The 22870-nt window shown below is 39.7% G+C and overlaps 1 protein-coding gene across 1 annotated transcript in view; it reads left to right on the forward strand.

Annotated features, from left to right (window-relative positions):
* Nucleotides 1-22870, forward strand: part of HOMER1 (homer scaffold protein 1) — a 152851-nt gene that overhangs the window by 54960 nt on the left and 75021 nt on the right. Inside the window, exons 3-5 of the mRNA XM_074952670.1 lie at nt 988-1119; nt 10821-10913; nt 20462-20604. Coding sequence (XP_074808771.1) covers nt 988-1119; nt 10821-10913; nt 20462-20604 — 368 coding nt within the window. The remainder of the gene's footprint in view (nt 1-987; nt 1120-10820; nt 10914-20461; nt 20605-22870) is intronic.

Consider the following 22870-nt stretch of genomic DNA (forward strand, 5'->3'; position numbering starts at 1 on the left):
ATGACACTAGGCCATTCTTTTCACTCTGTTATTATGTATGTGTAATAACTGTTGTAGGTTGCCTAAATAGTAAGTTGGAAGTAGTTTATAATGCCAGAAAGACCCAGGCAGAGGGACACTGCCACGTTCACATTATCTGTAGTACAGAATAAGTTCTGCTGAATACTATGTAGCCAATGTTGTTTCTTGCTCAGTTTGGCTAGTACTGAATTTCAGTAATCAATAGGTCTTGACTGATTTTGTTGCTGATCTATCAGAGTATTTGGGTATTATTAATACATTAAGTATTTATTTTCACATGAATTTTGAGTCAGCTGGATAGTTCCGCTTCACAGGGATTCGAATGTAGTCCAGTTGACTTCAGCGGGGCCAAAATTTCACTCAATAGCTGCTTTTTTTTTTTTTTTTTTTTTTGGTGTCCAGTGTACAGTGCTGTGTGTAACGGAGGAATACATACACATTTACTGCTTGCTGTGCGTATGTAACTGATCCATCCTATGCTATATTGCAGTATTTATAAAAGATGTGCATGGTTTTTTCCTATAGTTAGGTGTTATCTCATTAATGCTAGCCATGTTCACATAAAGGAAAAATAAGAAGAGTACGGAAAACTACAAAATTGTGTTTCTGAACACACATTTTGAAACTTTTATTTTAGTGTAAGACAACAGCTGTCTTAGCAGTATGTCTTTAGAATGACACATCAACGTACCCATCTCAAACTCTGGGTTTTTTTCTTCTGACCTCATTGGCATCTCTCCTAGCAAAAATGCCACTCAGAATATTAACAACAGTAGATGTGATTGGAACAGTTTGTATCACCTCTAAATCATGGCTACCAGGTTATATGGCTTTGCTAAAGAGTTGTCTTGAGGCCATGTAACTATACCCAAATATTTGGGTATATCTTCATGCTTTTTGATGGATCTTACATTATTTAAAATGTGGTGAGAACTTCTTACAACTGCTATTACATTTTCTTTGCAGGCAATAATTAATAGCACTATCACCCCCAACATGACATTTACTAAAACATCCCAGAAGTTTGGCCAGTGGGCAGACAGCAGGGCAAATACGGTCTATGGCTTGGGATTTTCCTCTGAACATCATCTTTCAAAAGTAAGTAAACCTGTTTTTTTTAAAAAATACCTGAGAGATATGGGGAAAAAGTTTTTTCCTGAACAGTCAGGGTGATTTATGAAGAGCTGGAACCAAATTGATATCTTATATTACCTTGACACTCAGTAGTGTTAAGGTAATATTTACATTATTCTCTGAATCTAGCCTTTATAACATGGAAAAGTGAGAAGGGCAACCATGGAAGCAAGTTTTTAAACCGCTTTGGTGATACCAATGAATTTTTTTTGAAAGAAATTTTAGATTTTTTTTTAACCTTACTGCATGATGTAAAATGTCAGATTTTCTCTTCTCTTTTTTGTCATGTAAGAGCGAATTTTTTCCCTGTAGGAAACCAGAACATTTACACGGAAGATCAGTTTACTTTTTTTCTTTTAAGGAAGAAGATTCAGGCCTTAAATTCAAATGGTTTCTTTCTTGCTATATTTAGATCCCATCAGGAAAATTGTTGCTCAGTCAATGACACACTCTTTTCAACTGTAATTTTCACCCACATTCTTCTTTCACCTTTTCCTCCATTCTCTGCCATATAACTAATATTTTATTACAAACATTTTAAAAATTGAAAACTTAAGGGAAAGTTAGTTTTATTTTACCCCCATTGTATTTTTCTAATGTATAGAAAATTCAAGTAGATTACCAGCAATATTGAGAAACACCTTGTGGACTATGTGAAATTTTATGCTGGCCTTCTTGAAAATAAAAGTCCACTTTCATAGTGGGAGGTAAGTTGCTCACGTTTCCCAGAGAAATCCCAGTGAGTATTCCTGATGTCCTTAGTGCCGCAGTTTGAACAACAGACTGCAAGTTGTTAGTAGTGTATGCAGTAGTTCATAGGGCATACTGAAATAGAGAAACTCCTGAAACTCCAGGTTTTCTCACTGAATTACCTGGTTTTCCAGAGAACCTTGGGCCTTTCAGAAGACCCTACCTTTGCTTTCAATGGAGCTCCCTTAAACCAGATTATCTGCATTACTGCATCCACTCTACACCTAGGAAAGTGTAGAGCCGGCTTCAGTCCAGATCAAGGAGTTACAATAGTTCCCTTGTGCCCACCCCCCTTCAAAATATTTCCTGATGGAATATCTGTCCAGTTGGATATTATTGTGATTTACTTATAAAAATTATATCTGTTTTTCATAATCAAATAGCATCAATCTCTGCTAAGTTACACAACCAAGGAAAAAATTCTGAATGACATTGATGATGATATAATATGTATGTGCATTCTCACATGTCACTGCATCAATAAGCATAAAAAACAAGTCAATGTAGATTGTTTTAAACTGGTGTCCACATCTACCCAAGAGACAATTACTCATTAACGTGGTGTATATCTTGCATTGCTAATACTTACAAGGGTTATTTGACGAGTGCTGATTTGATTTTCCTTTCTAATGTACTAGCTTGTTGCAGATCACTCTCTCCATTTCTCAAAACAGAATCTCATATGAGCTTAATAAGAGTGCCTTATATTCAGCCTTCTTCCAACATTTGGAAGAAGGAGCAGGAATTCCTGTTTTGTTTTGTTTTTTCAAGCGTCTTGATACTGCCTCTTCATTTGCCTCTTTCTGTGTTTCGTGGTATCTTAATCCTCTTGGGATATGCTTATACATTGGTATCACACATGCAAATAATGATATAGCCAATGTGCTGATGATTAATTGAAAAAAAAATGAGAATTATGGTAGGAAGCCGTTGTTAAGCAGTGCACATCCTGAATTCCATGGTCTTTGGCAGATATGTAAACTTCTTGTATAAAAATCAAACTGTCTTTTTCTGAAGTTCGTGATGAACATTCAGTACATGTTCAGTATGCTATTTTCATGGTGCCTTCCTTATCTTAATGATTAAACCTACAGCTTTTAGATATGTTAGTCACCCAATCCTTGTTCAGGATTTAGTGGACACTGGACTGAGTTTATTTAGTTTATTTAGTGGACGCTGGACTGAGACATAGAAGACCTGGGTTATAATCAAGCTCTATTAAATTCCTGTGTGACTTCGGGCAATTCACTTCCTCCGTCACTGTGTCCCCTTCCACAGTGTCCTGTCCACAGTGACTGCCTTTCACTAGCTATTTGTACAGTGCCTAGTGGAATGGGACTTCAGTTCTGACTGGGACCTCAGGGTGCCAGAGAAATATTAATTTAATGTATATACTCATTCATAAGCCGAATATTTTTGGTAAAAAAGTGACGCATCAAAGAGCGGGGGTCAGCTTATAAACGGGTCTACACCAAAATTTGACGATTTTAAACTCTATGGAATCCTTGAATTGACTGTCTAATACATTGTCATTTTGTTTACCTGGAGCGTCTGCAGGCATGGCGCGCCTCTTCCCGCAGCTCCCATTGGCTGGGAACGGTGAACCACGGCCACAGGGAGCTGAGGTGCTCCATGCCTGCAGACGCTCCAGGTAAACAAAATGTCCCGACCCACCAGTGACTTACCGTGACAGGCTGGGAGCCAAAGTTTGTAGACCCATTTATTGATGTCCATACTGCAGCCTTTTAAAGTTGCAAAGACTTTGTTTAATGGACTAGATTGACTTGAAAGGAATACTAAAAGAGCAGTGCTGCGATCTTCATGACATTTGACCTATGCATTTCACAAAATGCTATGCCTTGCAAGCCAATCAGAAAAATACAATGAACGATAGTATTATAGCACTGGTGTCAGCCCGCTACTGTGTAATTTGATCTCTTCATGCATTTCTACCAATGGACCTCATAAGTCTTGAGCCAATATAAAAATATAACGTGCAGAATCGATGGAATCGCTAATAAAATTGAAATAGCCTGTTATCCCCACAGACATGCTAATCTACAGGGCTGCTTTGAAATAAACAAAGAACAATAATAATTCGACAGTGATAAAGCAGGTGACATTCCTATATAAAGTCCTACAAAATCTATAACTACAATAATAATCTATTTTCATAGTAGTATTTAAAATGAACAGTGAAATAGAAGAAAAAGGTCCGCTTATCACACAGCGTTCAAACTTAAAGTTGTTGAATATGCAGAAGCAAAGTAATTGCGCCGCTGCTCGTGAATTCTGTATCCATGAGAAGCAAGAGAATGGTGAAAAAATAAAACAACACTAAAAGACATGCCAAGAAGCAAGAAAAAATGTCCAACGAAGTGCGCTTCATTTCCTGAGCTGGAGAAAGATCTCAATAATTGGAGTGTTGAATGTCGACAAAATGGGTACATTGTCACTAGAACTGGAATTCGTCTGCATGCTCTGCAAATGTCGAAAGATGACATACAAGTCAGTAAAGCTGTCAATGTTTGTCGCATCAGCAGGCTGGTGTACTCGTTTCATGAACCGTCATGGTCTCTGTCTTCATCAGCAAACAAAGATAGCGCAAAAGGTGCCAAGAGTTCTGGAAGAAAAAATCAAATCTTTCCAAAGGTTTATTATAAAATATCGAAAGGAATATGCATTCGAGCTATCACAAATAGGAAATATGGATGAAACACCGATGACATTCAATCTCCCGAGCAACAGAACGGTAACCAGTGTTGGTGAAAAAACAGTTATAATTAAAACCACTGGCCATGAAAAAATCCATTTTACAGTGGTTTTATCGTGTTTGGCAAATAGATCAAAGCTCCCTCCTGTTGTTTATAAAACAAAAACCTTGCTTAAAAACGTGAAATTTCTTGCTGGTGTCATCGTATGTGCACACGAAAAGGGATGGATGGATGGATGAAAGTGGGACTGTTGAATAGCTGGAAAAAGTGTGGAATAAGAGACCAGGAGCACTTTTCAAGAAACCTGCTATGCTCATGTTCAGGGCACACAAGACGGATGAGGTGAAAAATGTGGCCAAAAATATGAAAACTACTTTTGGCTGTAATACCTGGAGGTTTAACTTCAGTTCTACAACCGCTTGATGTCTGCCTGAGCGAACCCTTTAAAGACAGGCTACGCAAAATGTGGTCTAAATGGATGTGCTCAGGTATGGCGAAGTTGACAAAGGTGGGAATCTTTTGAAGCCGGGAATCAATCTGATCTCCCAATGGATCAAGGACATGTGGGTGTCCATTCCCTCGGAAATGATACAGTATTTCCTAGAAAAATCATTTATCAGCAATGCACTCGACGGGTCAGAAGATGATGCCATATTTGATGATGACACACAAGAGGCTGATGATGAGAAGGAATCTGAGTCTGAAGACTCAGCCGACATCTACGATGACAATGCAGGTGCAGCTGTGACTGAAGCAGAGTTTAATGAACTGTTTGGTGAATCAGAGACTGATTCAGACTTTGAAGGATTTTAAGACTTTTTAAAGTCTCATATTGTTCTAAGTTACTTGTTTTAAATATCCATTTACTGATTTTTAAATATTGACTGTAATATTGAAGGTGAATACATATTTGTTCAGTTATTATAACAGGTTTTTCATTAGATTACATTAAAGTAATTCTAGCAAAATTTTTCAGTGTTTTTTGTGATGCCAGCTTTTAAAATATAGCAGGTGTTGGAAAACTTTGGCTCCCGGCCCGTCAGGGTAAGCCGCTGGCAGGTCGGGATGTTTTGTTTACTTGGAACGTCTGCAGGCACAGAGCCTCTCAGCTCCCAGTGGCCGCGGTTTGCTGTTCCTAGCCAATGGGAGCTGCGGAAAGTCTGCAGGCGTGGCGCACCTCTTCTCGCAGCTCCCATTGGCTGGGAACGGCGAACTACGGCCACAGGGAGCTGAGGGGCTCCATGCCTGCAGACGCTCCAGGTAAACAAAATGTTTACCCTAATGGGCCAGGAGCCAAAGTTTGCTAACCCCTGAAATATAGGGTCAGCTTATGAAAGGGTTATACAGTTTTTGCTATTTTTACCTATCCATCTTGGGGAGTCGGATTATAAACAAACGGGCTAATGAACGAGAATATACGGTATATTAACATTTTGTTTCTGAGTAACAGCCGTGTTAGTCTGTATTCGTAAAAAGAAAAAAGAAAAGGAGTACTTGTGGCACCTTAGAGACTAACCAGTTTATTTGAGCATGAGCTTTCGTGAGCTACAGCTCACTTCATCGGATGCATAGCATATCGTGGAAACTGCAGAAGACATTATATACACACAGAGACCATGAAAGTTGAATTTCTGCCCACAAGGGGGCAGCCAAAGCCACAGGTTGCTAACTTTTGGATTAGACAAATATCTGCCTGGGATGGCCTAGGTATACTTGGTCCTTCCTCAGCATGGGGGCCTGGATGGGATGAACTTTTGAGGTCCCTTGAAGTCCTACATTTCCTCCTTGCATCTCTCGATTCCAGCGGTGCCAAGCCAGGATCGGTCACTCAATTCACTGGCTCTCTCCTGTCCCCTCTCCTGGATATGGGAGTTGGAGAGTGAGTCTCATCAGCGGTGTTTCCATTCTATCTTGTGGTGCTGGGCCATAGGGGGAAGCTGGGCCCAGGCAAGGAGGAAATGTAGGACTTCAAGGGACCTCAAAAGTTCATCCCATCCAGGCCCCCATGCTGAGGAAGGACCAAGTATACCTAGGCCATCCCAGGCAGATATTTGTCTAATCCAAAAGTTAGCAACCTGTGGCTTTGGCTGCCCCCTTGTGGGCAGAAATTCAACTTTCATGGTCTCTGTGTGTATATAATGTCTTCTGCAGTTTCCACGATATGCTATGCATCCGATGAAGTGAGCTGTAGCTCACGAAAGCTCATGCTCAAATAAACTGGTTAGTCTCTAAGGTGCCACAAGTACTCCTTTTCTTTTTTCATTTTGTTTCTGAAATTTCAGAAACAATTTATTCCTGTTACCTGTAACTCCACTTTTAAAATTCCTTTTCTGTGTTTGTGACTATCAGTGCCCCTAGATGAGCCTTTTCATTATATATAATTTGAATTACATCAGTATACAGGGGCCCTAATCAGAGTCCCATTGAGCTAGCCACTGTAAAAACATAGCAAAAAGACAGTTCTTGCCCCAGGGAGCTTACTTTCTAGGTTTATGAGTAGACACTTTAGATGGATGAAACAGACAAGCAGAGCTGTGGAGGACAAGGTAGCTGTAAAACAAATATCTTTTTCGTAATAAGTAGTATTCTCAGCTTGCTACTTGCCTGATCATTGCCTGTTCCCTTAGCAGGTGGTATATTTTCTCTAGTTAACAATAAATCCTAAAAATTAGACTAGTATTTTCATTTTGTGGACTGCTTCCTCTTCTGCGGGTATTACTGCCCTCCCAAACCAATCATCCATTCAGGATAGCCTCTTTCCTCAACACAGCAGCTATTATAATCATTACTTTGGTGAAAATCACCAGACTGACAATACTAATGCTGAAAAATAACAACAGGGAAAGAAACAGACTCTGGAATCTCTGATGGCGGATGTGCAAATATGTAACCTTGAAGAGATAAAAGCTATAAATCAGTCTGAAGATATGAGGATGGAATGAAGAATCTCCATTTAAATATATCTGTTAATTGAGTTTTTCATTGGGAAAAGGCGTCTGTTACTGATGGTTAAGGTGAAAAACACCCTTGAAGGAAAGTTCCCTTTATTTTCTTGAACCAAAGAATTTGCTGTCAGAATTCCTATTGGTGTTTGAATAGGAGGACTGGAACTGTATACAATAGCTCCAAAAGGGCATAAAGAAAACTAGTTTCTTATCCAGGACATGAGATTATGCTTCCCGGAACTAAACTACTATCATGGTTAGAAGACATTTTTCTCAGGCTTGTTAGCTGTTTGGAAGGTCTAAGAAAACTTCTAAAAGCAATAGTTGGAATTTCAGTCTAGACTTTGACAGGTTTCAGAGTAGCAGCCGTGTTAGTCTGTATTCGCAAAAAGAAAGGAGTACTTGTGGCACCTTAGAGACTAACCAATTGATTTGAGCATAAGCTTTCGTGAGCTACAGCTCACTTCATTGGATGCATCCGATGAAGTGAGCTGTAGCTCACGAAAGCTTATGCTCAAATAAATTGGTTAGTCTCTAAGGTGCCACAAGTACTCCTAGTCTAGACTTTCTGGCCTGATTTCCCACTGCTTTGCACCTTGTGTATTCATATACTAATGCAAAATGTGTAAAATGCTACCCTATTAGAACAGCCTCCCTTTTGTACTCAGATTGCACAAGTGTGAATGACTACACAATGTGTGCAGCAATGGAGAATCTGTTCTTCTGAATGTAGCCAATAATCTTCAGATGAGGAATATGGTGAGAATATCTAAATAAAAAAGTTGATCTTTCTTTCAAGCTTGAGTCACTTACACAGAGATGATGTTCTCTTTTGCTTCCTTAAGAGTGGAATGTAGCCAATTTGCAGAATACAGAACTCTGCTGAATGAGAGGACTATTCATTTTTGTTATGTATGGAAAATCGTATTCCTAAGGATGCAGCCAAATTATTCGTTTAGCACACATTGAGGTGCTTGTTGTGTTGGTTGCTAGCTTCAGAGAATATTGGAAATATATTGTAATATTAAAGGCCATGAGGCACCTAAATGGGATAGTGATGCTCTTTGGGGAACGTTGTGCACATTGCCCCATCAGCCACAAAGCTGTCAATCGTAATAATTTCTTGAAATATGTTTAATCTACAAATTATGTCTTAGTTGTGAAGTGAGTAGGGAACTTTAGTTTTCTTGTCCAGTGTTAATCTGGTGGAGATGATGGAATCCAAAGGAAAAAGAAGAAAGAAACCTTAGTGTGAGAAGTCTTAGTCATAGCTCGTCTCTCCAAAATTGTAGCCAAAATCTGGTGGTCTCACTTATTTCAAATAGTTCCTCTGGAGGACAGGATATCGACAAGGAGTACTGCTTCAGACAGCGTTCAAGTGATTGTGGAGGCTTTCCACATTTGCATTTGGGGTCATTCCTCAGCTTCTGCTTGGTCATATTGTCACCAGTCTTTTCCATCTCCACTCTCACTCAATTTAGAGTGCATCACTGTTTTCATTCAAGGTCAGTGCTTGGGGGGAGTTTTTTGGAAGGAACCAAGTTCTCCAAGATTGGCATTTTCTGCCTTTTTCATGTAAGAAATAATGACTGTCTATTTTGGATGATACCAGTTTGCTCTTTAAGTTTTTATATTTGGTTTTTAAGAACTCAGCGCAAAATATTTTAATGTCTGAAGGAGAGAACCAGCTCTCTTCTACTAGGATATGAAGGGCAGAATGATCTAGCACAGCTTTCTTGAATTTACCTTTCTCTAGGAAAAGAGAAATCCTTGTTACAATCAGATTCCTGTTAGGAGTCTGCAGTGTGTTTCAGGAAAGAGGTCTAAACTTCTGGAAAAACTCTTCTGACTCATTTTCTCTGTAAATCACCTCCCTCTGAGACTTGAGAGGAAAGAGATGTAATTCTGTATGCTTTCTCACATCTCCAGGCAAATAAATCTGAGTTTTATTGAAGATTGATATAATTCCAGTGAGGAGGATACCACATTGCTCCAGACTTTGGCGGACCATATAGAGAACACATTTATTTACAGTAGCTGAGCAGTTGACCCCTGGATTAAGTTATTCAGAATTGCTTTCCTTCTGAGAAACTGGTGCCCTCTTTGTTTCCATTTCTAGATCTTTGGCTACAGGTCAGGTTTTGCTTGAAAATGGGTGAGAAAATTGTGTAATACAATAACATCTTCCATTCCCTCCAAATCCATGTGATCATATGCAGTGTAAAAAACAAAACCAAAAAAACCCTGAGTATACCAGTATCAGAGAAATTAAAATATTTCTGCAAACTCTTTAGTCAGATGCTTCTTCAAAACTAGTTGTTCTCGAGGTGTTAATAAGAAAATCGTAATTCAAATAAAAACAGTTGCTTGGATACTGCGTTGAGTGCAGTGCTCATCAGGTTTAGGCACATCAAGCCAAATTCATCTCTGTAATTCCATCACTTTAATAAAGTTGCTCAAAAGATCAATTTAATCCATCACGTTAAATTTAAACATTTAATTCAAAATAATTTCTCAGTCACTATTAGAACTAGTTGAACAGTTTTCAGGAAGAAGACTCTGTGCCAGAAACATTTACCTTTTTATGAAAATTCATGAAACAAAGTGTGTGAATAGTAATCCTTGAAATTAATCTGAACTAAACATTTACTTAGACATAATGAAACACATTGATCCTTCATGTAACTCCATTGACTTCAGTGGAGCTACATCAGAGATTTAATTTGGTTTAGTATTCCTCTGGTTGATTTTTCACCCATTTGAGTTTCAGTTTTAGCCAAGATATGGGGAGAAATGAGTATATTTTCCATATGAGAAAGGATTAAGGCCACTGAAGATCAAGAGACTCCTATTGAATTCAGTGTGTTTTACATCCATCCGAACATCTATAAGGAGGAAAATGAATTTCAGACTTCAAGGAAGCTTTTTAAGGCTACCTAACACACTTAATACCTATGCTTGAGGTGACTTTTTCACGCTACCATTTGTGGTGTGGCATTATATTTTGTTGGTATATCACAATTTTAATGTGGTAGTTTCCTGATGGGTGTGTCTGTATTGCCCACATACAAATGGATTTTTAAGTGTATGTAAACTCATGTACCATAAATAATACAGTAAAGTTTGGTTAAATGATCATTTACTAAGGGGAAAAAAAACCCTTAACTGACTGAATCTATAGTGGTCTTCTTTTGTAAGATGTTCTGTAGCAATTATTTTGTATTTGTATTATCTTTTTAAACATATGTACCTTCAGTTTGCAGAAAAATTTCAGGAATTCAAAGAAGCTGCACGATTAGCAAAGGAGAAATCCCAAGAAAAGATGGAGCTAACCAGTACACCTTCACAGGTGGGTTTTATGAGCTCAGATCAAACCATATCTTTATAGCTCACTAGATTTTGTTTATGTACGTATTAATTTATTTGGCAGGCAGTGACCATTGTATAATGCAAGTGGTCACACCAGACTACTAACACAGGCCATAGGACTTAATTCCTGCTTCAAGTCCAATAGCTGCGCTTGAACTAGAGCATTTTAAACCAGCGTAGCCTTCTTTCTCCATTGTGGCTTTTTGGGCATCTAGTAAAATGTGCTTAAACAATTCCCAATTATCATTCATATTTTTCTGTTTTAAATTTTTTTCTTCTAGCTGCCTTGGCTCACAATTATTTTCCACTGTGTAAAATTGGCCCTTTTAAAGCAGCAAGCACATATGTTACTGGTTTGGACTTAATTGGATTGTACAAACAGAATTAAGTCATGATTACTTGTACCTAAGCAACCACTCATTTTGAGTTCTGAGATCAGTTCGTCTGTCTCTGTCAAGACAAAGTCCTGTATAGAATTTCCCTGTGGTGGATGCAACACTTTTTGAGTTAAGAAATTGTCATCTATATTTTTTTTAGAAATTCCAAAGATGTTTTAGTATTGGCAGTGTGAGACCTCCGGCATATGTCACTTGCATTGTCACAGGAGACTTCAATCCAACTTTTTTTCTACGCATTATAGATAAGTGTCTAAGGAGCCGGTCATTCTGTTCTCTAGTGTGATTTGGTGATCTGTAGCAGATACCAGCTAGTTACTGCATCTTGTGCTTTATCTGTTAGAACACTAATCCATAAGCATTAAAGGTAATTTGCTTTGGAGTTGCCAGTAACCTGGAAACAAGTACAGTAGAACCGCAGAGTTACCAACAGCAGAGTTATGAACTGACCAGTCAACCACAAATCTCATTTGGAACCAGGAGTACACAACCAGGCAGCAGCAGAGGGGGGAAAAAAAGCAATTACAGTACTGTGTTAAACTACAAAAAAGGGAAAGCACCATTTTTCTTCTGCATAGTAAAGTTTTAAAGCTGTAGTAAGTCAATGTTCAGTTGTAAAACTTTTGAAAGAACAGCCATGTTTTGTTCAGAATTATGAACATTTCAGAGTTACGAACAACCTCCATTCCCGAGCTGTTCGTAACTCTGAGATTCTACTGTAATGCTGTTTTTTGACAGAGTGCCATTCCCCCTCCCCTTTTGCCCACACAGTCCTACTTAAAAAGGTCGTAACCATTGATGTTCATGTTCCAATAATGGGAATCTTCCCACCAGGTTTCAGTAATATACTGAGTGTTGCTTAGTGTTTTTAAAATGACTTTTTTCTCCAGTTTTACTGTTGTTGTTTTTTAAAGTGCTTTATAGTCTGCTGTTATGTCGATGTTCAAAGTAGACATTTAGGGTCTGATTCTCAGTTACTGTAACATTAATGTCATAGAATCATAGGACTGGAATGGACCTCAAAAGGACATCTAGTCCAGTCCTCTGCACTCAAGGCAGGACTAAGTATTATCTAGACTATCCCTGAGAAGTGGTTGTCTAATCTGCTGTTAAAACCCTCCAATGATGGAGATTCCACAACCTCCCGAGGCAAGTTATTCCAGTGTTAAACTTCCTATCTATCAGGGTGGTTATTCCTAATTGCCCTTGTTGCAATTTAAGCCCACTGCTTCTTATCCTACCCTCAGAGATTAAGGAGAACAATTTTTCTCCCTCTTCCTTGTAACAACCTTTTATGTATTTGAAAACTGTTATCCTGTCTCCTCTCAGTCTTCTCTTCTCCAGACTAATCAAACCCAATTTTCTCAATCTCCCCTCATAGGTCATGTTTTCTAGACCTTTAATAGTTTTTGTTGCTCTTCTCTGGACTTTCTCTAATTTGTCCACATCTTTCCTGAAAGATATGGTGCCCAGAACTGAACACAGTACTCCAGTTGAGGCCTAATCAGCGTGAAGTAGAGCGGAAGAATTACCTTTTTGTGTCTTGATTACAACACTCCTGCTAATACATCCCAGAATTATGTCTGCTTTTTTTGCAACGTATTATACTGTTGACTCATATTTAGCTTGTGGTCCACTATGACCCCCAGATTGCTTTGTGCGGTACTCTTTCCAAGAAAGTCATTTCCCATTTTGTATGTGTGCAACTGATTATTCCTTCCTAGGTGGAGTACTTTGCATTTGTCCTTATTGAATTTTATCCTGTTTACTTCAGACCCTTTCTCCGGTTTGTCCAGATCACTTTGAATTCTAATCCTGTCCTCCAAAGCACTTGCAACCCCTCCAAGTTTGGTATCATCCGCAAACTTTGTAAGTGTACTCTCTATGCCATTAATTAAATCATTGATGAAGATATTAAACAGAACCGGACCCAGAACTGATCCCTGTAGGACCCCACTTGATATGCCCTTCCAACTTGACTGTGAACCACTGATAACTACTTTCTGGGAATAGTTTTTCCAGCCAGTTATGCACCTACCTTATAATAGCTCCATCTAGGTTGTATTTCCCTTGTTTGTTTATGTGAAGGTCCTGCAAGACAGTATCAAATGTCTTACTAAAGTCAAGATATGCCACATCTACCACTTCCACCCCTATTCATAAGGCTTGTTACTTTGTCAAAGAAAGCTATTAAGTTAGTGTGATATGATTTGTTCTTGATAAATCCGTGCTGACAGTTACTTATCACCTTATTATCTTCTAGGTGTTTGCAAATAGATTGCTTAATTATTTGTTCCATTATATTTCTGGGTACTGACGTTCAGCTGACTGGTCTGTAATTCCCTGGGTTGTCCTTATTTCCCTTTTTATAGATTGGCACCCTATTTGACATTTTCCAGTCCACTGGAATCTCTCCCATCTTCCCGGACTTTTCAAAGATAATCACTAATGGCTCAGATATCTCCTCAGTCAGCTCCTTGAGTATTCAAGGATGTATTTCATCAGGCCCTGGTGACTTGAAGACATCTAACTTTTCTAAGTAATGTTTAACTTGTTCTTTCCCTATTTTAGCCTCTGATCCTACCTCATTTTCACTGGCATTTACTATGTTAGCTGTCCAATCAGTACTAACCTTTTTGGTGAAAACTGAAACAAAAAAGTCACTTAGCACTTCTGCCATTTCCACAAGTCCTCAAATGTTGATTTTAAAGACTTCAAGTTAAAAAGAATCTACCAATTACTGTTGTTCAAACCAGCAAGTGACCCAGGCCCCATGCTGCAGAGGAAGTTTAAAACTCCCCAGGATCTTTGACAATCTGATCTGGGGGAAAATTCCTTCCCAACCCCTGTTGGGCACACTCCACTACCCAGGCAGCTGAGAGAGAATTATTCCTTTTATGTTCAGTAGAATTTGTTTTTACGAATTACACACATTGATGGTACTTCTTAAAAGTTAGTCCCATATGTGGCAGTTTGACTTTTATACTGATTAAGATGGTAAGAATTTGTTTAAAAGGATCAGATTAGAAACAGTCTTTGATGTTTTCAAAGGCAGGAAAGAATTTCTCACCTTTGGAATACCGGTTGGCTGCAATAAAGAATTTAATGTCTACTGGAAGTTCTAATTATATGGGAGCACTAATTTATAATTTGATTGACCTACCTTGTCAGAAAAATGGCTACTAGAAACTGATCTAGCCTTTCAAGATACAGATTTCATCTCATAGACCGATATGGATTTGGATGTAATATAGGGTGACCAGATGTCCCAATTTTACAAGGACAGTCCAGTTTTTTTGGTCTTTTTCTTATATAGACTCCTATCACCCTTCACCCCATCCCGATTTTTCACACTTGCTGTCTGGTCACCCTAATGTAATAATTAAAATGAGGTATACTGATTTGTCAACAGAAGTCCATTGTACTTAAAATATATTAACTTGCTTTACCCCCAAAATGGTCCTAAATGTAATGTATGCATTTCTTTAAGTTATTTAAATGGAAGTAAAATTTTTCATGTTTAGGACAAGTTCTGACCTCTGTTGTGCCTTTTTATCTAATTTCAGCAGAAGTTACTTTATATATCAGAGGACAAGATTTGGGCAGTCTGTTTTACATAGACTAGCATAATATATGCCTGTATGTATTTCTCCCAAACCTTCTGGCAGCTGTTTTCTTACACTAGTTTTTTCTCACTTGGGACTGTTCTGTCTTTAACATTCACTGTAGTTAAAACTAAATTCTGAATTTCACTAGAGTGCAAACAATCAGAAGTAGTTTTGGGCACAGAAATGGTAACAAGATTGAAAGAAAGAAACGTGTACTCCCTATAATTTGAGCTAATAGATTCTTCATTCTGGATTGGAGTGGGAAGGAGGGAGGGGATTACTTGTGTATTATGACAGGTTTCAGAGTAACAGCCGTGTTAATCTGTATTCGCAAAAAGAAAAGGAGGACTTGTGGCACCTTAGAGACTAACCAATTTATTTGAGCATGAGCTTTCGTGAGCTACAGCTCACTTCATCGGATGCATACTGTGGAAATTGCAGAAGACATTATATACACAGACACCATGAAACAATACCTCCTCCCACCCCACTCTCCTGCTGGTAATAGCTTATCTAAACTGATCATCAAGTTGGGCCATTTCCAGCACAAATCCAGGTTTTCTCACCCTCCGCCCCCCCACAGACAAACTCACTCTCTTGCTGGTAATAGCCCATCAAAAGTGACCACTGTCTTCACAATGTGTATGATAATCAAGGTGGGCCATTTCCTGCAGAAATCCAGGTTCTCTCACCCCCATCCAAAAACCACACACACAAACTCACTCTCCTGCTGGTAATAGCCTATCCAAAGTGACCACTCTCCTTACAACCTGCATGAAAATCAAAGTGGGCCATTTCCAGCACAAATCCAGGTTTTCTCACTTCCCCACCCCCATACACACACAAACTCACTCTCCTGCTGGTAATAGCTCATCCGAAGTGACCACTCCCCCTACAATGTGCATGATAATCAAGGTGGGCCATTTCCAGCACAAATCTAGGTTTTCTCACACACACACACCCCCCCCACACACACACACACTCACTCTCCTGCTGGCAATAGCTCATCCAAACTGACCACTCTCCCCACACTGTGCATGACAATCAAGGTGGGCCACTTCCAGCATAAATCCAAGTTTAACCAGAACGTCTGGGGGGGGGGGGGAGGAAAAAACAAGGGGAAATAGGCTACCTTGCATAATGACTTAGCCACTCCCAGTCTCTATTTAAGTCTAAATTAATAGTATCCAATTTGCAAATGAATTCCAATTCAGCAGTTTCTCGCTGGACTCTGGATTTGAAGTTTTTTTGTTGTAAGATAGCGACCTTCATGTCTCTGATTGCGTGACCAGAGAGATTGAAGTGTTCTCCGACTGGTTTATGAATGTTATAATTCTTGACATCTGATTTGTGTCCATTTATTCTTTTACGTAGAGACTGTCCAGTTTGACCAATGTACATGGCAGAGGGGCATTGCTGGCACATGATGGCATATATCACATTGGTGGATGTGCAGGTGAACGAGCCTCTGATAGTGTGGCTGATGTTATTAGGCCCTGTGATGGTGTCCCCTGAATAGATATGTGGGCACAGTTGGCAACGGGCTTTGTTGCAAGGATAGGTTCCTGGGTTAGTGGTTCTGTTGTGTGGTATGTGGTTGTTGGTGAGTATTCGCTTCAGGTTGGGGGGTTGTCTGTAGGCAAGGACTGGCCTGTCTCCCAAGATTTGTGAGAGTGTTGGGTCATCCTTCAGGATAGGTTGTAGATCCTTAATAATGCGTTGGAGGGGTTTTAGTTGGGGGCTGAAGGTGACGGCTAGTGGCGTTCTGTTATTTTCTTTGTTAGGCTTGTCCTGTAGTAGGTGACTTCTGGGAACTCTTCTGGCTCTATCAATCTGTTTCTTCACTTCCGCAGGTGGGTATTGTAGTTGTAAGAATGCTTGATAGAGATCTTGTAGGTGTTTGTCTCTGTCTGAGGGATTGGAGCAAATGCGGTTGTATCGCAGAGCTTGTCTGTAGACGATGGATCGTGTGGTGTGGTCAGGGTGAAAGCTGGAGGCATGTAGGTAGGAATAGCGGTCAGTAGGTTTCCGGTATAGGGTGGTGTTTATGTGACCATTGTTTATTAGCACTGTAGTGTCCAGAAAGTGGATCTCTTGTGTGGACTGGACCAGGCTGAGGTTGATGGTGGGATGGAAATTGTTGAAATCATGGTGGAATTCCTCAAGGGCTTCTTTTCCATGGGTCCAGATGATGAAGATGTCACCAATATAGCGCAAGTAGAGTAGGGGCATTAGGGGACGAGAGCTGAGGAAGCGTTGTTCTAAATCAGCCATAAAAATGTTGGCATACTGTGGGGCCATGCAGGTACCCATAGCAGTGCCGCTGATCTGAAGGTATACATTGTCCCCAAATGTGAAATAGTTATGGGTAAGGACAAAGTCACAAAGTTCAGCCACCAGGTTAGCCGTGACATTTTCGGGGATAGTGTTCTTGATGGCTTGTAGTCCATCTTTGTGTGGAATGTTGGTGGAGAGGGCTTCTACATCCATTGTGGCCAGGATGGTGTTATCAGGAAGATCACCGATGGATTGTAGTTTCCTCAGGAAGTCAGTGGTATCTCGAAGGTAGCTGGGAGTGCTGGTAGCGTAGGGCCTGAGGAGGGAGTCTACATAGCCAGACAATCCTGCTGTCAGGGTGCCAATGCCTGAGATGATGGGGCGCCCAGGATTTCCAGGTTTATGGATCTTGGGTAGTAGATAGAATATCCCAGGTCGAGGTTCCAGGGGTGTGTCTGTGCGGATTTGATCTTGTGCTTTTTCAGGAAGTTTCTTGAGCAAATGCTGTAGTTGCTTTTGGTAACTCTCAGTGGGATCATAGGGTAATGGCTTGTAGAAAGTGGTGTTGGAGAGCTGCCGAGCAGCCTCTTGTTCATATTCCGACCTATTCATGATGACAACAGCACCTCCTTTGTCAGCCTTTTTGATTATGAGAAAACCTGGATTTGTGCTGGAAATGGCCCAACTTGATGATCAGTTTAGATAAGCTATTACCAGCAGGAGAGTGGGGTGGGAGGAGGTATTGTTTCATGGTGTCTGTGTATATAATGTCTTCTGCAATTTCCACAGTATGCATCCGATGAAGTGAGCTGTAGCTCACGAAAGCTCATGCTCAAATAAATTGGTTAGTCTCTAAGGTGCCACAAGTCCTCCTTTTCTTCTTGTGTATTATGTGATTTAAAAAAAAAACAACAAAAAACATTTAACATAATACAACTATAAGTCAAGAATTACAGAAAACTTTGTTAAAAGGTAAGTTTGTATCATGCCACTTGTGCAACTCTTTAAGATGTAAATGCTGCATATATGAATCAAAAGCAAAATATGAACAGTTATTAAACATTTGTCAACCATGTTTTGGCTCTCTTGTAAAGGCCAAGTTGAAAGTAATGTACAATTTTGACTTGAATATTTCTGGTTACACAATATCTGTTCTCTGGGTAGGGAAAGGAAACCTCCGCTTTCAGTCCTGTTAAAGAAAGCAAAGGTTTATTTGTCATCTGAAATTGGAACTCTGTGGTCTGGTTCTGTCTCGATACCCTCGTCAACTTTTCCTGCAGATTTAGTGATTTGGAGTAACTGGGTCAGATTCAGAAGTGGCAGCTCAAAAGGGCTAATGTTTGTAAATTTAGATAGTTTTACTCCCTTAAAAACAAGTGGGGAAGAATGTGCACAATAATGGCCTCATCCTTTAAAGTTAGGAGCACCTCTGACAAGGTGCTGTGGCCTTCAGTTCCCACTGAGGTCAGTGTAATTGAGGAGATGGGGAGGATAAACATTACTCTTGCAAGTGCAGCCTTTTGATAGCTCCAGCCCATGGGGTTACATAACAATAGCTTTTGTCCCCCACCTGTGGTGTTTAGATGTTGCTTGTAATTATTAGAATTTGGAGCACTGGCTGCTGGGAGTCTGAAAGGACAGGAAATGGGAAGGAGGGGGGAGGAGTTGAGAGGCTGGGAGAGAGCTACAGACGGTGCAGCAGCATCTTGGTAAAGAGGTTTCCACTTTGAAAATAAAGTCCTGTTGAAGCTTGTTAGTACCTTGCTTGGTCAATACAACACCACCTTCCCCCCACACCCTCAGTTAAGAGGTATAAGAAATGCTAGAGACACAGGATGTGTTTAGTTATGGGAAAACATGGTGCTTCCTGTAACCTATTCATGTCAGGGAAATGATACACAGTGAGTGGAAAAACTCTAATTCCAGATTTAGGATTCAGGCTAAGCAATGTTCCTTTTAAAATTAAAATTACAGTGAAATATGTCTAATGTCCAGGATTTAATAAATATTGGTTGCTTGACAGAGACAGCAGAACGCAAATGTACCTGTGTTGTCTTGTAGGGTGATGGAGATTGTACCAGTGCTGTACAGTAGTGGACATCTTTAAATATAGTCGGGGATCCAGAGACCCACACTAATGGAGACTGCTCAAGGGATGGGCTGAGTCATGGGCGGTGTGACTTCTCCATCTGGGGAGGCTGCATGCACCTGGACCGTGGCCCTGCCCCAAGGCCTGCCCATGCTTGGCCTCCTCCCTGGAAGGCCCACCCATGCTCCACCCCTAGCCCTGCTCAGCCCCCTCCTCAAGGCCTCCCCCCCTCACTACTTGTGCCTCTTCATCCCCTCCCCCAGGCTCTCCCACCCACCGGCCAGCCGCTCACACGCCTCTTCTCCCCCAGCCCTCCTGCCTGCTGCTCGCACCTCTTCGTGTCCCCCCCAGCCTCCTCACTGGCTGGCCACTCGCAATTTGTGTGCACCTCTGCACCCTCAGCAAGGCTCCTTTGCAAGTGGAGTGGGGACAGGAAGAGGCAGAGCCTTGAGGGAAGTGGGTGAGTGGGACCAAGGTCTTGGCAGGCAGGCTGCTTGGAGAGGCTTAGTCTCCCCTGGCCTCTTATACTTGCCACCAATGGGCTGAGTCAATCCATAAACTAGCTGCCTCAGCCAGCACTAGCTAGGTCCAAGTCACCCTGGCTGAACAAGGTTTTCAGATAGACCCTTGTACAGATTTTACTATAATTGGTGTGCAGCTGAAGCTGTGATTGTACCAGTAGTGACTCTTCCACTTTCATTTTTTATTAAAGTAAAATGAGAAACAGCTTTTAATACTACTTCAAGGTGGTTACACTATGGTAAAATACAAAGTGAAAGGTAAGAGTTGTCGTCATGGTTGTGAAGAATTTTCAACCACTAAGTCTGTACCAATGTGTAGATAGAAGATAAGGGAAGGAAAAGAGGTCCAGGCACCCTATAAGCAGGAGACTGCATACTTATTGATATATTGTACATATTGATGTGTACAGTCTTTTCATATAAGTCATATTAAGTTTCTAAATCATATCACATGATAGTTTGGGTGTGGGTTGTTTTTTTTTCAAATTTGTATACCGATGATTTTGGGTGCCTCAGCTTAATGTCATTTTTAAATTAATAACCATGCACTTAAAAATGTTAATTTTGTCTTTGTTTATATGCACATTGTGGCATAAGTTTAGTGTATAATTGTAATTTTTTTTTTTTTTTTGCTTAAGGAATCAGCAGGAGGGGACATTCAATCTCCTTTAACACCAGAAAGCATTAATGGAACAGATGATGAAAGAACAACTCCAGAAGTGACACAAAACTCGGAACCAAGGGCTGAACCAACCCAGAATGCATTGCCATTTACACATAGGTACAGATTCAGTTCACACATACTAATTAAGTAATACATGTTTACTTCATTGTTAAAGGGACCTTTTTTCTTCAGACGGCTCCAAAATGGTAGCGTCATGAATTAAAGAATCATAGGCCACGTCTACGCTACCTGCCGGATCGGCAGGTAGTGATCGATCTCTCGGGGATTGATTTATCGTGTCTGGTGTAGACGCGATAGATCGATCGCTCTGCCGTTGACTCCGGAACTCCTCCACGGCGAGAGGTGGAAGCGGAGTCGACGGGGGAGTGGCGGGTGTTGATCCCGCGCTGCAAGGACACAAAGTAAGTGATTCTAAGTCAATCTAAGATACGTCGACTTCAGCTACGCTATTCTCACAGCTGAAGTTGCGTATCTTAGATTGATTTCCCCCCACCAGTGTAGACCAGGCCTAATATTCTTTTTTAAAAAGCAAAGTACAGGACTCAGCTTCATGTTTGCAATTCAGTCTACTTTCACAGAAAAATTATATAAGAAAATCTACTGAGGAGGTTTTTTGGAATTTCTCTTACAATGTGAATATTTTAGTACAAGCACTTTATTCCTGAATACAGGGTGTCCCTTTAACAGGAAGCAATACTTACATGCCTGAGACCTCAGCAGAATTAACTGCTTCAAAGAACTTGTTCCAATTAACTTACATTTTTTTGTTCACTTTCATATTATTTTTAAAGACTGATAACATTAGACTCAGCCTTGTGGTGATAAGTTGTTGGAAGATGAATGTGTCTATGTAATCCTGAAGTGCTATAAATTTAAAGCAGCCTTCTAATTAAACATCTCTCTGACCATTTAAAATATTCCTTAATGTTTTTTTCCAAAATATAGAAGAAAGTTACATTTGCGCTTCAGCATGAATTATAATTCATTGAACTGAGCATGTTTTGCTCCACTGCCCCTTAGGAAAATTTAAACAATGTTTTGATTTAAAGTTGAAAGTTCTGAGCTAAAATGTATCTAATTAGAAATTATCATAAATGGGACGTTCTTTCTTTACAAGCAGAATAAGTAGAGCAGGGAAAAGTTAGATAAATATGTAAGTCAAGCAAAGATTGAAATGTTAAATTTCTCTTAAATTATTAATTTGATTCAGTTTAAGAAGAGTTTAAAAACCTTAAACTGCTAAGATTTTGTTTTGAGAGACTGGGTGACAACAGAATCTTTTGAAATTTTGTGCGGGGAATTTAGGATGAGCAGAGACATGGACTTTAAATTGTTCAAGAACTCAGTCTTCCTTATGAAGAATGTGTTAACATCACTTGGAAAAGCTCACAAATTTTAGAACTCTGAAATACTCATCATTTTGCACTTAAATTCTTTGACGAGTGATTGTGTGTGTTGTCGTTTTTATATTTGAACTGTCACCAATGTAGTCCCAGTATGTCCATAGAGGAAATGGACTTTTTTTTTGAGAGAGAGAGAGATTGTTTGTTTTTGAGGGAGGAATATTCAAAATACAGTAGATGCTTGTTTGCAGCAACAGCTTGTTAAAAGCAACCATTGCTTATGAGCAACATTTCCCCTGGGACCACTTTTTCTACTGTGAATTGTCAACACTCCACATAGCAACAGCCACTTAGGAGCAACATAGCAAAAGGACAGTGATGTGTTGCTACTAGGGCTGTCGATTAATCGCAGTTAACTCACGCGATTAACTCAAAAAAATTAATCGCGATTAAAAAAATCAATCACGATTAATTGCAGTTTTAGTCACACTGTTAAACAAAAGAATACCAATTGAAATGTATTAAATATTTTGGATGTTTTTCTACTTTTTCAAATATATTGATTTAAATTACAACACAGAATACAAAGTGTACAGTACTCACTTTATATTTTATTACAAATATTTGCACTGTAAAAATGCTAAACAAAAGAAATAGTATTTTTCAATTCACCTCATGCAAGTACAGTAGTGCAATCTCTTTATCATGGAAAGCACAACTTACAAATGTAGATTTTGTTTGTTTGTTACATAGCTGCACTCAAAAACAAAACAGTGTAAAATTTTAGAGCCTACAAGTTCACTCAGTCCTTGTTCAGCCAACTGTTAAGAGAAACAAGTTTGTTTACTTTTATGGGAGATCGTGCTTCCTGCTTCTTATTTACAATGTCACCTGAAAGTGAGAACAGACGTTCAAATGGCACTTTTATAGCTGACATTGCAAGGTATTTACATGCCAGATATGCTAAACATTTGTATGCCCCTTCAAGCTTTGGCCACCGTTCCAGAGGACATGCTTCC

This window comes from Natator depressus, chromosome 5 (assembly GCF_965152275.1).
Source record: "Natator depressus isolate rNatDep1 chromosome 5, rNatDep2.hap1, whole genome shotgun sequence".
NCBI lineage: Eukaryota > Metazoa > Chordata > Testudines > Cheloniidae > Natator > Natator depressus.